The sequence below is a fragment of the Eutrigla gurnardus genome, assembly GCF_963514095.1.
Source record: "Eutrigla gurnardus genome assembly, chromosome: 5".
Classification (NCBI taxonomy): domain Eukaryota; kingdom Metazoa; phylum Chordata; class Actinopteri; order Perciformes; family Triglidae; genus Eutrigla; species Eutrigla gurnardus.
Genome location: NC_139919.1, coordinates 20,864,667 through 20,887,401, shown reverse-complemented (window position 1 = coordinate 20,887,401; position 22,735 = coordinate 20,864,667). Strand labels below are relative to the sequence as shown.

General features: G+C 41.1%; 1 protein-coding gene across 1 annotated transcript in view; it reads left to right on the top strand.

Annotated features, from left to right (window-relative positions):
• Window positions 1–17,433, top strand: part of LOC311014136 (neuronal acetylcholine receptor subunit alpha-7-like) — a 30,983-nt gene extending 13,550 nt beyond the window's left edge. The window contains exons 3-9 of the mRNA XM_084010545.1: window positions 693–737; window positions 2,470–2,579; window positions 9,885–10,132; window positions 10,784–10,978; window positions 11,498–11,584; window positions 14,211–14,320; window positions 14,453–17,433. Coding sequence (XP_083866671.1) covers window positions 693–737; window positions 2,470–2,579; window positions 9,885–10,132; window positions 10,784–10,978; window positions 11,498–11,584; window positions 14,211–14,320; window positions 14,453–15,076 — 1,419 coding nt within the window. The 3' untranslated portion in view covers window positions 15,077–17,433. The remainder of the gene's footprint in view (window positions 1–692; window positions 738–2,469; window positions 2,580–9,884; window positions 10,133–10,783; window positions 10,979–11,497; window positions 11,585–14,210; window positions 14,321–14,452) is intronic.
• The last annotated feature ends 5,302 nt before the right edge of the window (window positions 17,434–22,735 follow it).

The following is a 22,735-nucleotide window of genomic DNA, read 5'->3' as shown; positions in this document are numbered from 1 at the left end:
GACGCAAAGTATTCTGAGAAAATAGTGGTTTGAGTTAGGCTTCAGTCTGCAATGTTTCTACTTATTGTTGAATGATAAACCATCAGCAACATTCATAGAAGACATCTTCAGACATTTTTTAATTGCTGAGGCTTCTTTGCCGTTGTTCCCCTTTATGGACAAAACAATGAATCTCCATCCTTTTCATCATGACAGGGTTTGCAATAGTGCTTTCGAGATAATACATACCTACAATAACATTTACCACATTTATAGGGCATGTTTATGTGTTGGCATAAACCAAATCTGTTCATCGTGCATCATTATGTTGAGAAAATAATCATTTAACATTCCTTTTGTGATGTGATTTTGTCTGTGAATATGATTTGTTTTTGTATGGGAGCCAGCCCCGTCATGTGAATCCACTAGGACCTTTAGTATTTTAGTTTTAAGGGTGTTGAGCAATTTTTTGAGATGGTTTCCACAGTGAAACCATTAAACATAACTCCATTTGGTTACATAAAAGCAGCTTTTACACAGTTTTACATAGCCTGGTTTGTTCTTCTTTGGATATGCAAAGCAACTGCACTGGCTTGCGGATGACAAAGCCCCTTTCTACTGTTTTAAATATAGTTGGCCTGGTTGTTATCTCTTATACAAAAGAAAAACGTCTTCTCTCTTTTCCTCTTTGTTTTCCCTGTATCCATCCTCAGGATGAGAAGAACCAAGTGCTGATGACCAACGCCTGGCTGCAGCTGGTGAGTCAAATTTTCAGAAGGGCACATCATCGATTTAACATGCTTTAATTATATTTCTATTTTTATAACACAATTATCTTCTAAAGACACTGACTGTGTTTCAACTATTACTCGTGCCACTATGATGAGTGCTTGATGATATTGAATTTTAACTGTGCACGTTCAGAGATTTCAGAATTTCCTGGAATGATTCTTTTTACTTGCCCCCATTAACAGCATTATTTATAATTTTATATTTATACTGTATATATCCAGGTCGGGGGGGAGTTCCTGCCTCAAGTGGAGGAGTTTAAGTATCTTGGGGTCTTGTTCACGAGTGAGGGAAGGATGGAACGCGAGATTGACAGGCGGATCGGTGCAGCGGCTGCAGTAATGCGGTCGCTGTATCGGTCCGTCGTGGTAAAGAGAGAGCTAAGCCGAAAGGCGAAGCTCTCGGTTTACCGGTCAATCTACGTTCCTACCCTCACCTATGGTCATGAACTTTGGGTCATGACCGAAAGAATAAGATCCCGGATACAAGCGGCCGAAATGAGCTTCCTCCGCAGGGTGGCGGGGCGCTCCCTTAGAGATAGGGTGAGGAGCTCCGTCACACGGGGGGAGCTCGGAGTAGAGCCGCTGCTCCTCCACATCGAGAGGAGCCAGTTGAGGTGGCTCGGGCATCTGCATCGGATGCCCCCTGGACGCCTCCCTCGGGAGGTGTTCCAGGCATGCCCCACCGGGAGGAGACCCCGAGGAAGACCCAGGACACGCTGGAGTGACTATGTCACCCGGCTGGCCTGGGAACGCCTTGGGGTCCTCCCGGAGGAGCTAGGGGAAGTGTCCGGGGAGAGGGAAGTCTGGGCGTCCCTGCTCAGGCAGCTGCCCCCGCGACCCGGTACTGGATAAGCGGAAGAAAATGGATGGATGGATGTATATATCCAGTTAGCATTTGTGGGTATTATTTTTTATCTGCAATTATATTCAGAAGCTCACAGTTTCACATGACATTGACACATTGACACATGACACATGTGCTTTGTGTGTGACCATGTTCAGTGCTGGCATCAGCACACTCAAGGCAACTTCACTTCAGACAGATTGTCAAGCACGAATGGAGACGAGCAGAGGAGGAAGAAGAGGAAGGACGGGTGCCGCATATTTACGTGGCATTCAACTTTTCCACAGACATTCACATAGCCTCGAGCCAAATTTGTTTCAAGTAGGACACAGCTTGCTTGGTGCCCACTGTGGAGTGCAGCAACAATCTAGACTTGATGCTTTGGGAAGACGGGGTGGCCCAAAATAAATGTCAAGTTTTCGAGAAGCAGACAGAAGAACAATCTCTAGCCCGTTATCCAGCAGTGATGCCATTTTTGTAGCTAAATAATGTAGCTAGTTGACTGTAAATGGTTAAAGGCTGCTTTAGGACTTTTTAAATCACCTACCTGGCTTGCGTCATAACCTCAGAATTGCTGTTACAATTTGAAAAAGTAATAATCCAAGAATCATTTTATCCCTCCATTCGTATTTCCTTCTTGGCAAGATATGCGCCCATTCTTTTTCTATTGAGTCAATCAATTCTCTTGTAAAAGTTCAGTTGTAAGTTCAACGAGCCATTGGTATGAGCATGGGAGTCATTGCTCCCTTTAACATATATATATATATATATATATATATATATATATATATATATATATATCACCCCAAATATTGTAAAGTAAAAAGTAAATCTCTCTCTCCGTCTCTGTCTCAGTACTGGACAGACATCTACCTGAGTTGGAATCCAGAAAACTACCCTGGTGTCCAGAACCTGCGATTTCCTTCAGACCAGATCTGGACCCCTGACATCCTCCTTTACAACAGGTCAGAGCTGCTTTTCAACCATTCATTTTCTGAGTTTAGAGTAATTTCTTTTTTTAATCTTTTGTTTGTGTCGAACTTGATCAAATAGGTGTTGTAATCCACCAGTCAGTCATGCAATAAGCACACCTGTCAGAGATGGCATATTTTCTTACTATTTTGATTCTTGGTTTCGGCAATTGAACACACAGTTTAATCTTTCTGATGCGCTGCTATCTTAATAAAATCTGTCTCCACAAACCAGAGCCGTATCAGGGTTACTTTAAGCCAATGTGATAAAATCAACATCAAACACAAAACTCAATGACACAGGCAACAGGAGAAGAAAAAAAAGTACTTTGTGTGAATAAAAACCTCAATATTAGTAAAATGCAAAAACAACATGAGCAAAAGAAATTAATTACTCATTAATAACACTATTTCTATCACCTACCACCCAACAAATACTGCTCTCAAATCACCCTTTAAATGTTTAGCACTTGATTTTCCAAATATTTATTATCAGTCCTTTTTCAAAATCCACCTGACCCATTCTTCACATCTGAATACTTCACTTTACATTTATTTTTAATATACAAAGAAAATATGTCATATATAAAAGGGAACTTCCCTTGTCTGTCCTCCGTTTGCTCCGCCCTTTGTACACTCCGTGAAATATGAAAGCAAAGAATATTAATGATTGTGTGAACTTTTAGCAGCGACGAATGAAGAGGAACCACTCTAAATACTTTGGAACACATGTTGAAACATTTTTTATGTTGATTGCATGTGAATCTATGTCTTTTTTTCTGCTTCTAATTCGATGGCGCAACTACCGTAAAACACCAGAATTTTGCACAATTTTCCTCAAAGTTTTTTGATACCGTGAAGAACTGAGATAACAACCCTATTATATGTAAGGAAATGTACAGCTGATTTCTAAAGAGGAGTTGATGAAGGCTGGGAATGATTAAAAAATATATGGAGAGAAAGAGTTGATTGAATAGAGTGAATAGTGAGAGATTCTTGAGTTATGTTGGAAATTTGCTCCAATAGCTTTCTTTTATAAAACAATTTAGGTTTATTAACGAGATCAACTGTTTTGCTTCTTAACAATGAACAATAAAGATACTAATAAAATAAGTGCTGAGCTAAATGAGAGCAATTTATGTAAAAATTCTGCAGGTAATTTTCCATGACATTAATTCTTAAGGAGACATGCAGGCTGAGGGGAATGTCTTTATTGAATAAAAGAGGTTGAGTAAACTCATTGCATTTTTTTGCATTCAGGTCAGGCTGCATCCACTATTCTGCATGCTTCTGCATGAGGCTTCCTAAGTCAATTAGATATGTAGGCCAGTTTTTTTTCTCCAAAGCTAATTGCATTGCGTTTGCATGCTTGAGTGAGAGACTGATGATCGAGTCTGATACTGAGGGGGAAGAAATACAAGAGATGGATTCAGTCGCACAGAGAGGGAGACGGTTACACATACAACAAGTGGAGAAGCTTGTAGAACAGAAGAGTTAATACATTTGAACATAAAGTGAGGTTAAGAGAGAAAGACAGCTTTGCAGTTGGTCACCATTGATGTTACTGAGTGGATGGAGAGAGCAGCCTTATGTTTCTCTTCATGACTATATTACACACACACACACACACACATCACAGGGAATATGAGGACAAAACAAAGGTTTGGGGGTATTAACCCAAATTTTAAAAGCTCAGTTTTCAGACCAGCCTGGATTACCTATCCTAAGCTCCCTGCTCTCTCTGCCTTTTACCCTCTCCTCCTCACTCTCCATGATCCATCCAGTCTTAGCCTCTTTCTTCTCATCTCATTCTTTTTGTGTCTCCCTCCATCTCTCTTTCATAACTCACTGTCTCACTGTAATTCACTCTAGTCAATCAACTCTTTCTCTCCGTATTTTTTTATCGTTCCCAGCCTTCACCGACTCCTCTTTATAAATCATCCCAGCTACCTCTCTCTGTCTGTCAAGGTGTCAGGATGATACTCTCCCCCTCTCCTCACAGTTGGTGTCTGGCTATTTTCTCTACTGCCTCCTCTGTGGCTGCATGTTACTCTGCTACCATTGGTGGTTTGTACACACCGTTTTGGACACATTTCAACAGAACACTTTGATCAGCTGGTGGTGCCAGAGGAAAGATCAGGGGATCACCAAGGTCATTAGAATCTATTCTCTGGAAACCATCCGAACCAAATGGCAATCCACCCAAAAGCGGTTGAGATATTTCAGTCCGCACCAAATTGGTGGACCGACCAACAAACGTAGTGATTTTTATGATATAATTCTACACACTAAGCAAACAATTTACAGATCGTGGTCAGCACATTCATTTTGCAATGCAAAATGCAAATAAGTTGTATATGAATGTAATTTTAAGAAGATAGGATTCACAAAAGGGTTAGGGTTATAGCCAAATTCATTGTAACACAAAATCAGTTCCGCCTCAGCTTGGGCAATTGCGGAAAAAACAGACCTGATTTTGCTGGTGATTCAGCAATTGCTTACCTCATTGAAGTCAGAAAAAAAAAAGAAAGTTAAAGTGAAACTGAAGGGGAAGACTAAATTTATAGCAGAGCCAGAAGGTTCACGTGCCCCCTGAGGAGAGATTCAAATTTTACAGTTTTCAGCAATAATATGGATGCTACTGGAAACACACTCAAACACATGCACATCTCTAGGCGCTAATGTAAGTATCTGTGTGCACGCACACGCACATTAATTGTAAATAGACGCACACTCTTCATTACCTACACACACACACACACACACACACAATGTCTCACAATTACAGACAGTAATGGCACAACAAGCATCATTACACCGTGGGCCACCGGGGCGCAGCCAATAACACGCTAGTCTTACTATGTTGAATAGCAGATGCATTCAGGCTTATTAGCATGCAGCTCGGATGAGACCAAGCCATTTATCCATTCATTAATTTATATTGTTTTAATATGAAGTTAATGATGTTTGGGAGTGCAGAGGTCAGATGTCATCTCAATATGTAATGTGTTCAAAGAAGATCAAAATTTCAGAATAAAAGTCTAATATTGTCTGTGATGAGTCATTCAGTGATGCATGTTTACAATTAAGCTCCTCCACTTTACTGATGAGAACAAACTGTCAACTTTTTGTCAGCTCCAGCTTGTCTGCCGTGTGTTTGTGTGTGTGTGTGTGTGTGTGTGTGTGTGTGTGTGTGTGTGTGTGTGTGTGTGTGTGTGTGTGTGTGAGGGTTATTGTGTTTGCTTAAAGAATATGCAGATCTAAAACAGCTAGCCATTATCCGCCTCTCACTGGGGGGAAAGTCAATGGTCTCACTTGACTGGGGATCGATGAAGGACACACACAAGGACGTCCAACTCAGGTAAACCACAGAAACCTCATTCTGCCAGCAGGGACGGCAGATGTACAACACAGACAGAGCACTGTGACAGGCCATAAAGATGAAAGGGGAAGTCATTGAATAAATGGATAGTCGGAGGGATTTTTAGATGGTGGGTGGTTGAATGAATGGAAAGATGGACGGATTTGATGACTGTTCTGTGATTATTTAAATGAATAAATACTCTAGAAATAAAATTCAATATGCACTGTCTTAAGGTGCATTTTGGTCTTGAACAAGGTTTGTAAAAACACTATGAAGAAAATGTGACCGAACTCTGGTGCTCCTCTTTTTCTATATCCATGTTCTGTATGCAATACATTCATGAGCAGATAAATATAACCAAAAATCTGCACTATTTGTTTGCGATCAAATTGTAATCTCTGACTCGTTACTGGGGAAAGTAATAATATTACAGTCATGTGTTACAAAATAATGCGTTACTGCCCAACATTGGTGAGCAACTACAAATTTGTAACAAAACATTATTTTACATGCAGGCGTTTTCACACACCCATAAAAAGTATTTAATCCTGCACTTTATGTCACATATCATTAACCCAACATAATGATCCCAAGTCTTCTGTTCCCTCCCTCAAAGACGATAGTAGAGATGCTTATAAGTTATCCATTCTTCATGGGTGATGTATTGTTTATGAGCTCTGTCTCCAGCTGTAAATTGGAAACATACTGTACTTTTTGCCTGCAGCTTCCTTGATCAGCTAGTTAACCACAGAGCCTCATGGCTGTCAAGCAGACCGCCGTCAGAACCCCCCTAGGCTGTTCCTGGGATATGACATAATATACATAGATGGATAGGTCTTTGCTTGCCTGAGTAGATGCTGGCGTGGTCCAGGCTAAAAGCTACAAGTAAGGTGTTTGTTTTCTCCTATGGAACAATACAGTCTTTAGCTCTTTTATTGTTTTTTTTCCGATTTGTAACGTTTAGAAAAGGATGTTTGGAAAGAATAATGTCACAGTTAATAGTGTTCTGTAGTATTTCGTCTTACTTTTTCATTGTTTGCAACCCAATAGAGGGCATAAACGAAAAGCAAGTAAGTCAAATCATGACTGATGATAAATCTGGCATTGAGATCTCACTTTAACGATTTTTGCATTCTCCATCATTTTAACAGCATCTGATCATTTATTCCACCCTGCATTGCCTGAGGAACACACTGACATTGTAGCTTCCTTCTTTGTGTGTGTGTGTGTGTGTGTGTGTGTGTGTGTGTGTGTGTGTGTGTGTGTGTGTGTGTGTGTGTGTGTGTGTGTGTGTGTGCGTGCGTGTTCCTGGTGTTGAGTGAGTGAGAAGAAGCTTTGGTGACTCATGTCCCATGGTGCAGGAACCTGTCACTGCCACCATTGTCACTGTCGGGCAGTCTCTGCTTCCACCTTGCCCCACTCTCACATGTCCACAGTGCTCTATCTCCTGTGTGTGTGTGTGTGTGTGTGTGTGTGTGTGTGTGTGTGTTTTCCCAGGGCTATCACTTGCCCAGTTGCATATTTAATGGATTAAAACGTATTTAATTTCTAAAAGTTTCAATAAAAGTAAAATGTTTCAGATTTGACAAGAATCTTGAAGCAAGCTAACATAAAGTAGAAATGTTAAAATATTAAATTACCTTTTTAGGTAGCTTTAAATATCTTGCATTTAAATATCTAGATTCTGTGTATCTCCTTTTCTGCACCTGCATAACTTGTACAGTATGTACAATCCAATCGCCACACCAGCACATGCTCTGCTCAGTGCTGATTGCAGGAAAGCACACACCTTCACACATCAGATGAAGTAAGGCCAAAGCTTGAATAATTCATCACATAGCTCTGCCTTGGCCAACCACCACATCCCTCCCCCCCAGCACCCGGTGCCACAGCTGATAGTAACCCACATACAGAGGAGAAATAAATTACCACACTTAACCCCCGGAGAAAAAAAAAGGTAAATCACTCAATCTTTAGTAAAGGCAGTGACAAATAAAAGGCGCCCATCTACAAATTCTGTTGAGATGCATGTCATGTTCTTTTGTCGGGGCTGAATGAGTTGAGGGTGTTTAGGGCACACCAGCGTTATCGCTTTCGTTGGGGATTACATTGTGTGTGCATTCATTTGTGTGTGCATGAATAGGTGTATTGTGTGTGCACTCACGCTGTATATTTGTAAAGAGTTCATTGTGTGGCTTTGAGTTCTAAAATGGTGTGAATTGTACAGAGAAAAGGACTGCAGTGGGCTTGGGCCTCTCCCAAGATGGACAGAAGTGCAATAGATGTCAGATGTGCAGTATTTCTTTGTGCAGTATTTCTGTGGAGCTGGTATTTTGTAATACTGCTATAGATGTATTTTACCAATATTTTCTACAAATATTTGATGTGATATTCACAATGTTCAAATGGATTCCCTACTAATTCTCCCTTTTAGTACTTTTTGAACCAAAGTGTGTTTTATAAATCCCAAACTGGGTTTTACCTGATGGTTGTTTAGCTCAGAAAACTGAAATTAGTGCAGATTTTATGAACACGCCTGTTCCTTAAATGTTTCATGGTTTTGTAACAATCCTGTAGAGCTTTATATTTAAATTCCTCTATGCAGATTGTCAACAAGTGAGAGATAAAAAACAGTAAACTGTCTTCCAAGTGAAACAAGAGAGAAAATATAAAGTTGATTGTCTGGCTCATGAGAATAGATAAAGATAAACTGGTTATGTAACTGTAAATGGGGCCATGTAAATCCACATGACTTAGACAATTCAAATAACATTAGTTTCTCTGTTAGCGTTAAAAGGATAATCTAAAACTGAATTTCCTATTTTATTTATTTTTTTCATTTTTCTGTACAAAGCCAATCTTTTATCCTCTTCAGCTGCCTGCATGTTATTGTTACAAAACAATTTGCAAAGGAGGGAGGTGAAACTTCATTCCAGCTGGTTGCTGTAGTGGAGAATACATTTGTATGAACTCATTGAAGTTCAAGTTCAAACTTGCCAACAACAGAGGAGCTACTTTTTAATTCTTAATTTGAGTTCAGCTGGAGTGCCACCATGAAGTGCGTCTAAGCTTAGTTGTTTATGTGTTTTCTCTACTGTAAATATCTGCTCCCAAAGGTTGATTTTACTCCCAAGTCATTCAGAGATTACAGGCTCTACTGTGTTCATTGGTTTCATTGATTTTTGGTGTGGTTTGAAAGTCTGGGGAGTGATGTGCAAAGTCCATCTCAAACTTGAAATATTTGAAATTTAACTTATAAACAACCTGTCCATGCCCTTAATCATCTCAGGTTGTGAGTTACAGAGCCTTGAAGTAAGCAGTGGTGATGTGGTGTTTTCTCATGTCGCCGATTTGTTTCCTGTTACTGCATATTTGGGATAGCGGTGGAAGTGAACATTTCATTTCATCACACCCTGGATTTCACCAGGGCAACAAGCCGGTTGATGCATCACCTCACTGCTCGCTGCTGTGGCAAGTTAGGCTGAAACATTACAGTGGCTGTATACCTTTTTAAGTGTGCCAGATACACATAAAAAACACAAATTAAAGTGGTGAAACAGTCAGATATTCCCTCAGGAGTAAGTAGAGGAGGAGGAGTTGTTATTCACTACTAGTTTCTACTGCCCCCAGGCATCCAAAAAAAGGGCGTTAAACATACAAATTGTTCAATGTACTTGTTGTTATTTTATTATGAGTCTTCATCTTTCTACAATGGCACAAATTGACAAACCCATTTCAAAGTAATTGCCAGCTTGTGGCACTTGTGCACAATGTCAAAAACAATTAAAAAGGCAATAAAGGGATTTCAGCAAGATAGAGCTTCAGCTCATAGCAAGATGATGAAACTTATTGATGCAATACACACATACACACACACACACACACACACACACACACACACACACACACGTTACTGTCTCTTATTATCTCCCCAGTGCGGACGAGCGCTTTGATGCCACCTTCCACACAAACGTATTGGTGAATGCGTCAGGTTACTGCCAGTACATCCCCCCTGGCATCTTGAAGAGCACCTGCTACATTGATGTGCGTTGGTTCCCCTTCGACGTGCAAAAGTGTGACCTGAAGTTTGGTTCCTGGACGCACAACGGCTGGCTGCTGGACCTCCAGATGCTGGATGTGGACACATCCACCTACATACCCAACGGGGAATGGGACCTTGTGGGTAAGCACGTTTTAGCTGCATCTCAACAGATGGCTTTAGTAGATAATTACAAACTTTATATAAAAGTGATTTCTCTAGTTGTCTCCTAACATTTCTCCGAAGAGTCGTAAGATGAGATCAAAACAAACTTTGAACAGTTCTTTAAGGGTGACTGATGTTTTCAGTGTATTGACTACACTCCTTAAATCAATATTTTTCATGATTTAAATATTTGACAAAGCTGAAATATTCAAACATGACCAAGAAGATGATTCACAGGTTATAGAGTAAAAATATTTATGGATAATTAAATTGTCTTATTTGTGCAGCAGCGTGAGATTCCAGTGGCTGTGCCCCCCGGGGGGGTTTGTTTAGCTGGAAGTGGGTGTCAGACAGCACCAGATGGCATGCAACAGGAATGCTTGACATGTTGGCAGGTGTGTAGCCAGGCCATATGTGAGGGCAGCATACCACATCCCGAGAGTTAGGGTTGAAGAGAGATAGTTCAACCATCAAAAATCTAAACTGATCCAGCTTTTATTCCTTCTTTTTTCGTTGGCTGAACACTTTTACTAAGAATATATATATATTAAAAAAGGCAGAGATAGTTCCCAGCCTGATCTGAGTCAACACAAATCTACCTGACCTGTCTGTGTTGTGCTCCTCTCTTAGGTGTGCCAGCCAAGCGTAATGAGCTGTACTATGAGTGCTGCAAGGAACCCTATCCTGATGTGACATTCACGGTCACCATGCGCCGCAGGACGCTATATTACGGCCTCAATTTGCTCATCCCGTGTGTGCTGATCTCTGGCTTGGCGCTGCTGGTCTTCCTGCTACCTGCAGACTCTGGAGAAAAAATTTCTCTGGGTGAGGAAGTTGAAACACACATATTAGTAACATGAAATGACTCCAAAAGATTAGAAAATAATGTTATGGAAGGCAGATGTTTGTACAGCTTTTTAAGTACAGGGGATTTGGTTGGTTGAAAAAAGCTTGGTGTAATGTGGTTTTGAAATTCAAAGATTATTTGTTTTCATAAATCATATAGCACGCCATGAATACATGCATGTCGAATCACCTTGGAATAATTTAATTTCAAAATAAGAGGCTTACCACCATAGCTGTTTTACAAGTCTAATAGCGCCGGTGAGTTTTGATGAATAGCCATCTGTGAATTAGCCGTTACTAGCTGCAAGTGTGTCTCCAAGGTAGGTTAGAGCTGCAGAATTCCCTGCGAGGAGCCGGCAGCTGATAAATGGTTGTAGTCATGAGAACATAACTGATTATATATAATTACAGGATTGATTTCATACGCCAGTGACCCTGATCACATCATTATGTATATATGCTCATGTTCTCTGTGTCTCTCTCGATCTCTGTCTCCAGGCATCACTGTGCTCCTATCGCTAACTGTCTTCATGCTTCTGGTAGCAGAGATCATGCCTGCCACGTCCGACTCTGTTCCTCTCATCGGTGAGTTATATTTATGTGTGTATGTGTACGTGTAACATGCTTAAGCGTGCATGAATGTGGAATCACCAGGAGTGGAGGAAGTGACACATGAAGGGGAGTCATCTTTGCAGATAGGACATATTACATTAATATTTTAAACATATGCAATACATCTCACCAGGCTATCCCTCATGTGTGTTTACCTCGTGTGAAAAGCTTAACTTAACGGAGGCGAAAAGGCTCCTTAAAAAACAGCAGGGTTCCCACACGTCCTGGAGAACCTTGAAAATATTATTGATTCAGTACATCAACACATGAGATCACTGACAGTCCACAGTAGCAACCTGAGTATTCCTTGCACTTCCACCAAATGCCAGTTTTACGAAACATGCATTCATACTTGACGTGTAGGCAGTTGGTTGACCCCTCTTTATACTATAAATGGTCTCCTGAAAAAAAATATAAATTAGAACCCATATTGGTGTCTGGTTGGACTTTGGTTTGAGTAGCCCGAGGGCGTCTTCACATCATTCACTGCACGCCTGGAAGGTGTGTGGTGTAAATTGGGTGGCCAGAACTAAAACTGCCAGCACCGTTAATGGGCTATATATATCTGATTCTTCACTGGGGGAGACAAGAAGGAATGGAAGAGAGAAGAAGAAATAATGTATGGAGGAGGGGAAGAGATGAGTAATATTTGGGGCCGACGTTCTCCGAGAGAAAGGCTCAAAGGCTTTGTGAAACAAGTGAAGGGGCAGACACGTTAGTTCCGTTAACACTCACCTTGCCAAGAAGGACTGAATGCTTTTTTTTTTTTGTCTTGTGTGTGCGAGATTGTGTGAACATGATTTGAATTATAACTGCAGACCTCTATGTATCAGTCATGTTTCAGTTTCACTCGGTCAAAGTGAAATATATCATACGTGTGCATTATGTGAGTGTATTGATATGAGTAGTGTTTGGTCATGCTGAACATAGGCACCACTACACCAATGCAATATTGCTGCACTCCCTGAGAAAAGATTGATAAATATTTAATCAATAGAGTGATTCATATGTGTTTTTTTTCCCCTCAACCTCAACACTAGGCCGACCGGGACATTTATAGCAGCCTTGTTAAAATGACTTATGCCTCTTTACATCACAGTGGCTGGATGTGGATGTGATGTGTAGCTGCTTAGGCTCGACTGTTCGAGACGGCTGCAAGAATTGGGCCGTATGCCCTCCCTCATCAGCCCTTTATCACCGGATAAGCGTAGTGTTTCATTTGAGTTAATTTAGTCTTAAGACCTGTCTTATCTGTTTCAAGACCATTTGGCACAATTAATTTGTGACCAAAGGTCTCATGGTTATGGTTTTAAATTAATGTGCATCTTATCCTAACTCCTCTTCCAAAAAGAAAGCCAAAGTGATTTGTGATTGACCACAAAACAGTCAGAACATGTCATTCCATTTCTCTTAAACACATGCTTTGATAGTTTTTTCTATGTGTAGGCTTTTATTCCCACCTTTCTTTCCACGCTCCTAACAAATAAGGTTGGCGTGCCTTGGTAGCTGAATGGATACAGTGCATGCCTACACTGTAATCTGACCAATAAAGGCACAAAACAAACTAAATGGGCCCTTTGCACCTTCCTGCACGTTGGGGATACAGTTGCACAGCTGTGCAATTCCACAACCATTATTTCCTGTGTGGAATGCATGGCATTGGAACTGATGCATTGCAAACTGTGTACCACTCCCTACCATGTGGTGCTAGAGTAGAGTTGCAATGGTTTCTTGTTTAAAGTCAAAACATGTCAATTATCTTCCTCACACCAATGCCATTTCATCAGATTGATAACAAAGCTTCTCAAATTAGCATCTTGAAGGTCTCTAGATTGTACTGACCAAATGTGAAGTTGATCTGATAAATTTTGTCAGAGGACTTAACACATTTTTAGGAGGATCTGACAAACACAAGCGGCAAGTTTAAGGCACTTCAGCGTTGGCTTCACTTTTCAGACCCGGAGGTTGCCGCCTGTATAAAACGTATAATGTAATTTATTGTTGCTGGTAGGTGGAGCTATAACTAACTTAAGGTCATATCCCGAGACCTCATGAGGTCACATAACATTTGACTTGGCACTGCAGTCGCCATAGTTCAGCTGTTAGCTCTTTTTTGTTCAGTCAAGAAAGGAGGGCGTCCCTTCAGATATGCTGTGTCTGGACATGCTGGGAAAGAGCACAGTGCTCAGTTAATGCTTCCCTCCTCTCTTGCTGTTCCCTCCTGTGGGTGAAGACATGCCTCCAGTACCAGCACTAATCTCTCTCTCTCTCTCTCTCTCTCTCTCTCTCTCTCTCTCTCTCTCTCTCTCTCTCTCTCTCTCTCTCTCTCTGTGTTTACCCCTTCTATGTTTTGTCACGTTTCTTTGAGTATCTTTTCCCCTTGGCAATATAACTTCTTGAACAAATTTGTCAGACTTACTTTCCTTTCATGTTACAGTGTGAAATCAACCTATTTTGGGAATTAATTCAAGCTTAATGTTTTACCTGTTAGTACATGTTCATTAACTGTGACCATGGAGTAGTTCAAGGGGGGGCGTGATCTTATATGTATCTCTGAGTAAAACTAAAAGTATGTTTTGGTTTTCTGTGTACTCGGCAGCCCAGTACTTTGCCAGCACCATGATGATAGTGGGAATGTCTGTGGTGGTGACAGTTATAGTCCTGCAGTTTCACCATCATGACCCTCATGGAGGCAAGATGCCCAAGTGGGTGAGTGACTGACACTGTTATAATCATAAAATCATCTCTATTGTCATTGATAACTTTTAGCACAATGCCTGTGTTTGAATGATTGTATCTGTGCGCGTGTTTGCACCACTAACTCTTCCTCTCTCTCTTCAGGTAAGGGTGGTTCTGCTGAACTGGTGTGCCTGGTTTCTCCGTATGAAACAACCTGGCGATGAGCGCAAGCGACCCGCTTACAAGTATAGTCACACCGCCCCGCACCGCTCCAGCACCAGCTCCATAGAGATGGGCACTGTTCCAAGCCTCACTATGCCCCTCTCACAGACATCCTGCTCACCTTGCCCCACAGGCACCTCCAACGGTTCCATGAGCCTCTACTTTGGAAATTACCAACCAATCGAGAGCTCACACTGCCCGCCTTCTAGCGACTCCGGGGTAGCGCTAGGGGGACGGACCCATGGCTCCCCAAGTGATGAGGCGGAGCCATCTGGAGGTGTTGGCAGTGGTGTCGGAGGCCTGGGGATGGGAGTTGGACCTGGGATGGGAGTCAGCATCCCCCCACCAGAGATCCAGCGCATCTTGGAGGAGGTGTCGTACATAGCCCAGCGTTTCCGGGCCCAGGACAAGGCTGAGGCCATTTGCAGCGAGTGGAAGTTTGCAGCGGCGGTGGTGGACCGGCTATGTCTGGTGGCCTTCTCTCTCTTCTCCATCATTTGCACCTTCACCATCCTCATGGCCGCGCCCAACTTCATAGAGGCTGTTTCCAAGGACTTCACATAGCTGGACATAGATGGACAGGGGGGAAGGAAACAACAGTGGGTGCAGTATGTGGCCCCCAACCTGCAGTCCGTCAAGTAAATAGAGCCTTGCAGTACTACCAAGCTGATGATTCATAAAGTCAATTGAACTAATCAGGAAACTGATTGATGAGTAAGTTACAAATTACAAAGACAAATCGTTGTTAAATTTTGCCTTCCAAATTAAGAATAGAAACATACAAATTGTTCCACTGTGTCTTGATGTCAAAGAAGAAAAATCAATATAGGTTGGCCATGCAGACTAATCAACAAACCTGTGGAGACAGGAGGCCAAAGGTTGGGAATCACTGGGGCAGTATTATATTGAGTAGGATAAGATATCCATTAGGGAAAGATAACATGTCATCCTTTGTCTACCTTGAAAACAGTGCAAATATCACTGTTTTATCTATACTATTCATTTAAAAAAAGTAAAAGCTTAATTTACACACATACAGCACTACAGTCCACCTCACTACCTCTTCTCTAGTTAATGTCAATCATCTCAACCTATTTTTTTCCTGTATGTACAAATCTGCACACAAATTTCTCTTCAGTCTGAGCTCATATACCATCTGTTCCCATTCTGAACTCTTAATAAAGAAATCTGACTTTCTCTGATGATGTACCATTCCTGTAATGATGTTAGGTTAGTTGTTAAAATGAGGTGTTTCACTGTGAATTTTTTTGCATTCACTTCGATCAACAGAGCATTGGACACAGCTTGATTGCTTTGACACAAGTGTATAGAGGCATTTTCTTTATTCGTCAGAGTAGGAATGCTTGTTTGGAGTCACTTTTCACTTTGTCTTGCCTGTTTTATTTTAGCAAATAGAATGTTTCACATAATTAACCAATTTGGGAAAATTGTAATAATGAGACATCTGAGGGTTTTTGCACAAAACCTAGATAAGGGATTAAGCCGGGATTTCCCAGTCATCCCGGCTGAAGTTATCTGCGACCCGGTTGCACGAAAGCATGTTGCATATTTTATGGAATAAGTTACCCTGGACATTTATCCTGTGGAGCTAGCCTGCTCCAGACCAGGCTAACAGCCAGGATATATCAATCTTTCCTGAATTTCAGCCACTTCGTTGGAAAACCAGCGTGTTCATTACAGTTATTCCACTACTCGTTACATAATACCATCCAGTGAAGTAGCCTGCTGTCATTATTTACACTGTGACCATTATTTTACATTAATTCAGCCTATATTCATACATCTTATTAAATTCTACAGATTGTCATTATCACAGTTAAAATTATGTTCACGAAGCTGTTCATATTGTTAAGCATTAGTTTAAGACCGTGGGGTCCAGACTGTGAGCCCTCCTCGCTCCCTGTCTGTGATTCTGGGTGTAATGTAAATAAACCACTGGGGGCGCTGTTCTAAATTGCGAGTTTGCCTTGTATGTTCCTCCCAGCCACTGTACCCATCAAAGTTGTTTCATATAGTATTTGATCAACCGATTAAAATGCTTCCGTAACAAGATAACATCATCTGGTTCATAAAGCCACAGTACTTCTTTTTACAGAGGAGCTTGACATCCTCATACGCCTCCATCAAAGGTTTGTGCGCAGTTTGTGAAAACTACACATCAATGAATCAGTGATCGACCTCGGGGTCTCGTTGAGGAAGCCACGTGTGCACATGCTCCAGGATTAGTTGTACCTGGCTTGACTTAGTCGCTGCTGTTCATCCTGGTTTGGTCTTTGTGCAACTGATTAAACCAGGCTGCACTCACTACTTTTCCTGGCTATCTAAATCCTGCTTTTGTGCAATAGCCCTCAGGTATATTGTATCAAAAATGGTAACTGGTATGTACTTGTGTGGACCACTAACACAAAATTCCCTGGTGTCTCTCTAAAGTGCAGTCAAAAACTTTATGTTGAATTGTACAGTGCATCTTTAACCTACTGACTATTACGAAGTCATTGATTTAACTGTAGGAAACGAGTCAAGTAAAAGTTGTGTAACTGCTGTACAAAAAAAAAAACATATCTAAGTACAAGACTTCACTGTACAAAAGTGGACAATGAAGATGAAGAGCAGTGTGACTTTTGAACCTCTTAAAAAAACACACAATAAGAACACTTCACAACCCCATCCGCCACCATATCACTGGAGAATATACTGTAGATTTATAAAAGGCCCATAGTGTAAGTAAATTGTTTCCATGTTTTGTAGAGGGAGCCAAGTGACTGATTCACACAATGTGTTATGAACAAGTGTTGTTAACGTATTTAGTGCCACCTCCACCTCCCAGCCCCCTCTTTGTCGTAGCTACAACATTGGGTTTTCTCTGTCATTCCAAGTGTGAGTTTTTGGCTTTCTATGTCAATAAAAGTCGATTTATTCTCTGTATAACAGGCTCTGTATGAATCTGTGGGGCAGAATGTGGAGAAAAGGGAAAGCTTGGTTTAGAAAGTAGACTAAGCCAAATACATTCACTGTGGTGAGGAAATTTACATTTCAGTGTGTTATTTTGTGGAATTGATTGCATTGTTCCAAACAAATAATAGCTACGACCAACTGCAGTGTTAAACACATCAACCTTGCTTAACCTACTATATACAAAACACCACCCAATAATTTCAAGTCTGCATATTAGTTCAATCTGAGTGCATGCTGCTCTTTGAGCTGCAATAAGACAGATGGGTCAGATGTCTGCAGTGCCACATTGCATATAATATGCAAAAGAAAATGAAGCAGGTTGAGAAACAGTTGCTAATGGCTTAAGAATGCCATATTTAAAGATGAGCACATCGCCATCAGTGTCATCGCTGATCATTAGAAAGACTAATGAGACTGTTGCGTGTTTGGCATTTGTGCTCTTAAATGACAGCTTTCATAGTTTCATAGTGGATAGTACATTCATTTTAATTCATGTTAATGGGATGGGATGTGTGAATTTTCATTGGAGAGCAAAAAAGTCATGAATTCAAAGACAACCCTTTAAGACAGGTCAGACAGTAAAATAACCTGGTCAGGACAAAGCAAAGTTCCCCCCAATTTTTTTTTTTAGATAATGGGAGGAAAATGTTCCAAGGGGGGTGAGATAAAATATGGAATGGGAGAGGAAATCAAATAGAAATCTCAGCTGAAATACACCAAAAAGGGATTGCAAGAGAATGTGGGGCATGTTTTCCTTCTGTGGTTGATGAAATATGCTCTGATTTCTTTTCTTTTTTTTGTGTGTGTGGCCAACAAAGACTGCCTCTCAACTTCCAATTGTTTGATGTTTTGTGGATGAACTCCAATCAGTAAGGCAGAACCGACATTTCAGTTGGAATGGTTTATTGTAAATTCTACAAGGTCATATGGAGGATGAAAATGCTGTTTCTTGGAGACCAAGGTTACAAGTATTAAAACAAAACAACAAGCATTTGGAAATACTAGTCAAAACCAAATGCAAATATTTTTAAATATTTAACAGTTAAGCTTGGTGTTAGAGGGGTGGCCAGATTTTTTGCCATCTGTCAATTGCAAAAGACAAATAGGCTAAGACTGAAAGACCCATCCATCACAGTACAGTCAGTGCTCTCTCTCTCTCTCTCTCTCTCTCTCTCTCTCTCTCTCTCTCTCTCTCTCTCTCTCTCTCTCTGTGTGTGTGTGTGTGTGTGTGTGTGTGTGTGTGGGTGTGTGTGTGTGTGTAATACACAGGGACACTAAAGTGCTGAGTTATGCCTCCTGCACTGTGTCAGTATTCTAATCATTTATTAAAGGGACATGGGAATAAAAATGAGTGAAACAGTCCATGAAGAAGGCATATGAAAATACAGCAGCTCCCGGGCAAAGGGATACGCAGCATTTTGAACAAACTTTTTAAACAGAGATCTAGACGAAGATTTAGAAAGTACCCATAGATCTAGCAAACATCCAACTATATAATCAGACACCGGCTAATAGTTATACCAGTTGTGATTCGGAGGGATCTTACTGTAAATAAATGAGCAGCTATGCGTTAGTATTGCACAGTAGCCTGATAGAATTTCATCATTAAACTGCTATGCCACTTTGAATTTCAATGCTCTGCAATGTCTGGCCCAGCTCAACAGTTTGAGAGGGGAGCTACTGTAACGTTTTTAGTGGAGAAGACACTTTGACTGTGTGGGAGAGGGTAATAAGTCAAAGAGGAAAGGATTAGACATCAATGGCCAATAGCAATAAACCAGGCGTTTTGGCTGAAAGACAAGGAGTCTCTAGTGTATTAAAGGTCAATCCCCCTCTCTCTGTTTTCTGAACTATGACCATCGCCAAGGCTGTAGAGTAATTTTAATGTCTCATTTCACCCCAAGAAATCTTTGGTTGGTATATGGAATCGGAATCTGTCTACCAGGATTTTCATTAAACTACAGACAGTGATTTACAAACATTTGGCTGATAATTTGTTGGTGAATACCAAACTCCTGTCCAGTATTATTAGGACATTTTTGCAATATTACTTAAGTAGATTTGTAAAGATGTGAAGTTGGTTGCATTTGCACAATTCGTTATGGAGTTAAGGAAATATACATGTATCAAAATATTTTGCCGCTGGTTATAGGAAAATGACAACAGAGTGGCAATACTGCACCAAAAAATATGAATTCCTTAGTTTTCATGAAACCTCTGCTTTTACTAACCTGAGACAGAAAACATTACCGCCTTGCAAATCTAGCTTAAAATGTTCACATCTGATGTTAGTTATCAAAGGGAAACACCACCGAAATAAAAATTCCAATGTTATTTTCATGGCCTTAGAAAGTTCAATCAATTTTTAGTGACAACCTGAAAGGAAAAGCAAACACACTGACAAACTGACAGAGATAAAGGGCTTTGAAAGCAAGCAGCCACAGAAAAGTGAGCGAGCGAGGCAGCATCCTGAGTGAAAAATGTATTGACGATGTTATCCGTGATCATAGAGATGTTGTTATGGGTGAAAAAGATTACTTGTGCTGTGTGTGTGTGTGTGTGTGTGTGTGTGTGTGTGTGTGTGTGTGTGTGTGTGTGTGTGTGTGTGTGTGTGTGTGTGCGTGTGTGTGTGTGTGTGTGTGTGTGTGTGTGTGTGTGTGTGTGTGTGTGTGCGTGCGTGTGTGTGTGTGTGTGTGTGTGCTATGACAAAAGTTCTGTAATATGTTAATAGAAAAACCTGTAGTATTGATTTTGTATTGACTACAGCAAATCTGAACACAATGGTGTTTGTCCCGAGTTTAAGAGAAAAATTAGATATTCTAAACCAGTTCAATTAAAATAAGAATATCTAATATCAAGTATTCTTTGCCTGGTTGAGGCTCTTGTAAAGGTACGGGGTAAAATGAAACAAAAAAGGTCTCCAGAATTTTGGAACGTTTTACCCTTCGCCATTCTCTTACTTATATTTTGTCTTACATTATGAAAATGTAGTTGAGTTGAGAAAATTAGATAAAAGTCTTGGGGAAAACAAACCATTGGAACAGACGCGTGTGCCCCAATCTCATCAACACCGCCTGGTATACATAGCAAACCCCCGGTGAGGAAGAACAGCTCAGCTGCTGCCAGACTTAGGCTCCCGAGATGACAACATGTAAACAAGTGTTGTTGTTGTGTTTGTTGTTATTGTTTTATGTCAGGCCAGCAACAGGATGCTTGGTGATGTGGAGTGGCAACTTGCAAGTCTGGATGTCTGGACGGCTCACATATACACATGTATAACATTGGAGTGGCTGCTACCAGCAGCACGCACCCACACATAAACACAAGCATGCTTGTACACCATCAACACTAACGCGTTCACACACACTGTGCATGGCAGGGGCCTGAGCGAGACCAGATTGGATGTTCAGAGTGTCAAATGGTCAGACTGCTGAGCTCAGCATGCAGCTGATGTATACTACACAGGGAATCCAAAAGTTATGAACCAAAACAACCCCCCCCCCCCCCCCCAAAATCTGTGATTGTTAATAATGCAACTGCAGTAAGTGATCTACAGGTCAAGGGAGCTATAGTGCAAGGTGACGAAAGGGCAGGAAAATAATGAAATCCATGAAAAAGTTACGAGTTCAATCTTATTACCATCCAATATGAATCCCTTGCCCAGCGTTATTTGTTTAAAGAAAAATGCAGCACTCGCGCTGTGTTTATGTGTGTGGCAGGTGGATGGGGGTGGTTGGGCTTCAGCAGCCGCATGCTATCCTTCCTCAACACACACAAGAGACATACCAATCCGGCCACTGAGTAACTGGACGTCATCGCCCACAGCCTTTACCCCCTCTCTTGCTCTCATCTCCTCTTTTCTCATCCCAGTCCTACAATCCCTTGGGGGTCTGATGGACACTGCTGGACACCGCTGCCACACCAGATGATTGCCTTTCTCCTCTTTTACCATGCGAATCGAGTGGCCACCTGCTCAGTCCTCGGGTCCAAACGGTCAGTCACCTCCACACACTGCCCCTCTCCAAGCAGCTCCTTCGTTAGCTTACATCACTTTCTGATATTACTCTACCTCAGTCTGTCAGTTGGATGGTCTGTCCACCTCTTTGATTTTCTCTATATTTGATTGATTGACATGACCCTTTGTACAGACATTCAAAAGTCATTATGACTCAAAGGAGGCACTTGGGTTATAGAATGACACGGCTGGTGCAGGGTGGAGGTTGAGGAGGGGACGACCATGAGCATTAACCATAGCCATATATTTAGCTTTTACTTTGACCATGATAACAAAGGGCTCCTGCATGAAATTACATTGTTTCCCAATCAACTATGGACATATTTTGTCTTTTAATTTGGAGGACTTATTGTCACGTCATTGATACCGTCTTGCCATGTTATTTTCTCTAAACTCTTATTCTCATTTTTCTATTTTTCTGAGTCATTGACGTGCCATTCCATTTAAGTAAGAAGGTTCACTGGTGTAATTTAATCAATTCTGTCGTGACACTTTCATTAATGTAATAAGCTGTGATTCATTTCAGTGGGTGAGAAAAGGGGACAGCCTGAATGCTAATGTGACGCATCACCAAATGAGGGCGCAGCAGGGTTGGCTGGACAGTGAGTTCTGTCATCCATCCGTCTCATCTCCTCTCACTGTTGTCCTCACAAAACAGAGCATTTTCTCCTCATCTGTGGCCCACAGGTCTGGATATGGGTTTCCTTCCTCTGTTTGCAGGGTGGAACCAAAACATGAGGTTTTATATGTGAGACGTGCAAATCCCCCCAGTAGAGATGGTGGCAATTAAATTATGATATTCACATTCATGGCACACACAATGAAATGAGCGCAGCATTTGCAAACACATACAATAGAGTCAAGGACAACTGCAAAAAAGCAGACTCCTGAAATAGTTATTAAGAGCATTACAATGTCGATTCAAGCATAATCTGGACCATATCACTGTGAAAACAAAGGAAAAAATAAAGCTGATTCAAGCCTTTGAACTGTGAAATGGATGGATGCCAAAACTAAACACATTACAGCGATTAAACACTCTTCTATCTAATATTGAAGTCATTCATGTCAGTGTGCTCATGGAGCTCAGAGGCCGCAGGTCACACTTTTGATGGCTGCATTGACAGGAACTGAAATGCTCTTTCATTGTGAAATACAAAAGAAACAAAACTCCTGTAAATTGACAGAGAGCCATGATTGTGGACAAAAAAACATACACTACACCATCCAAA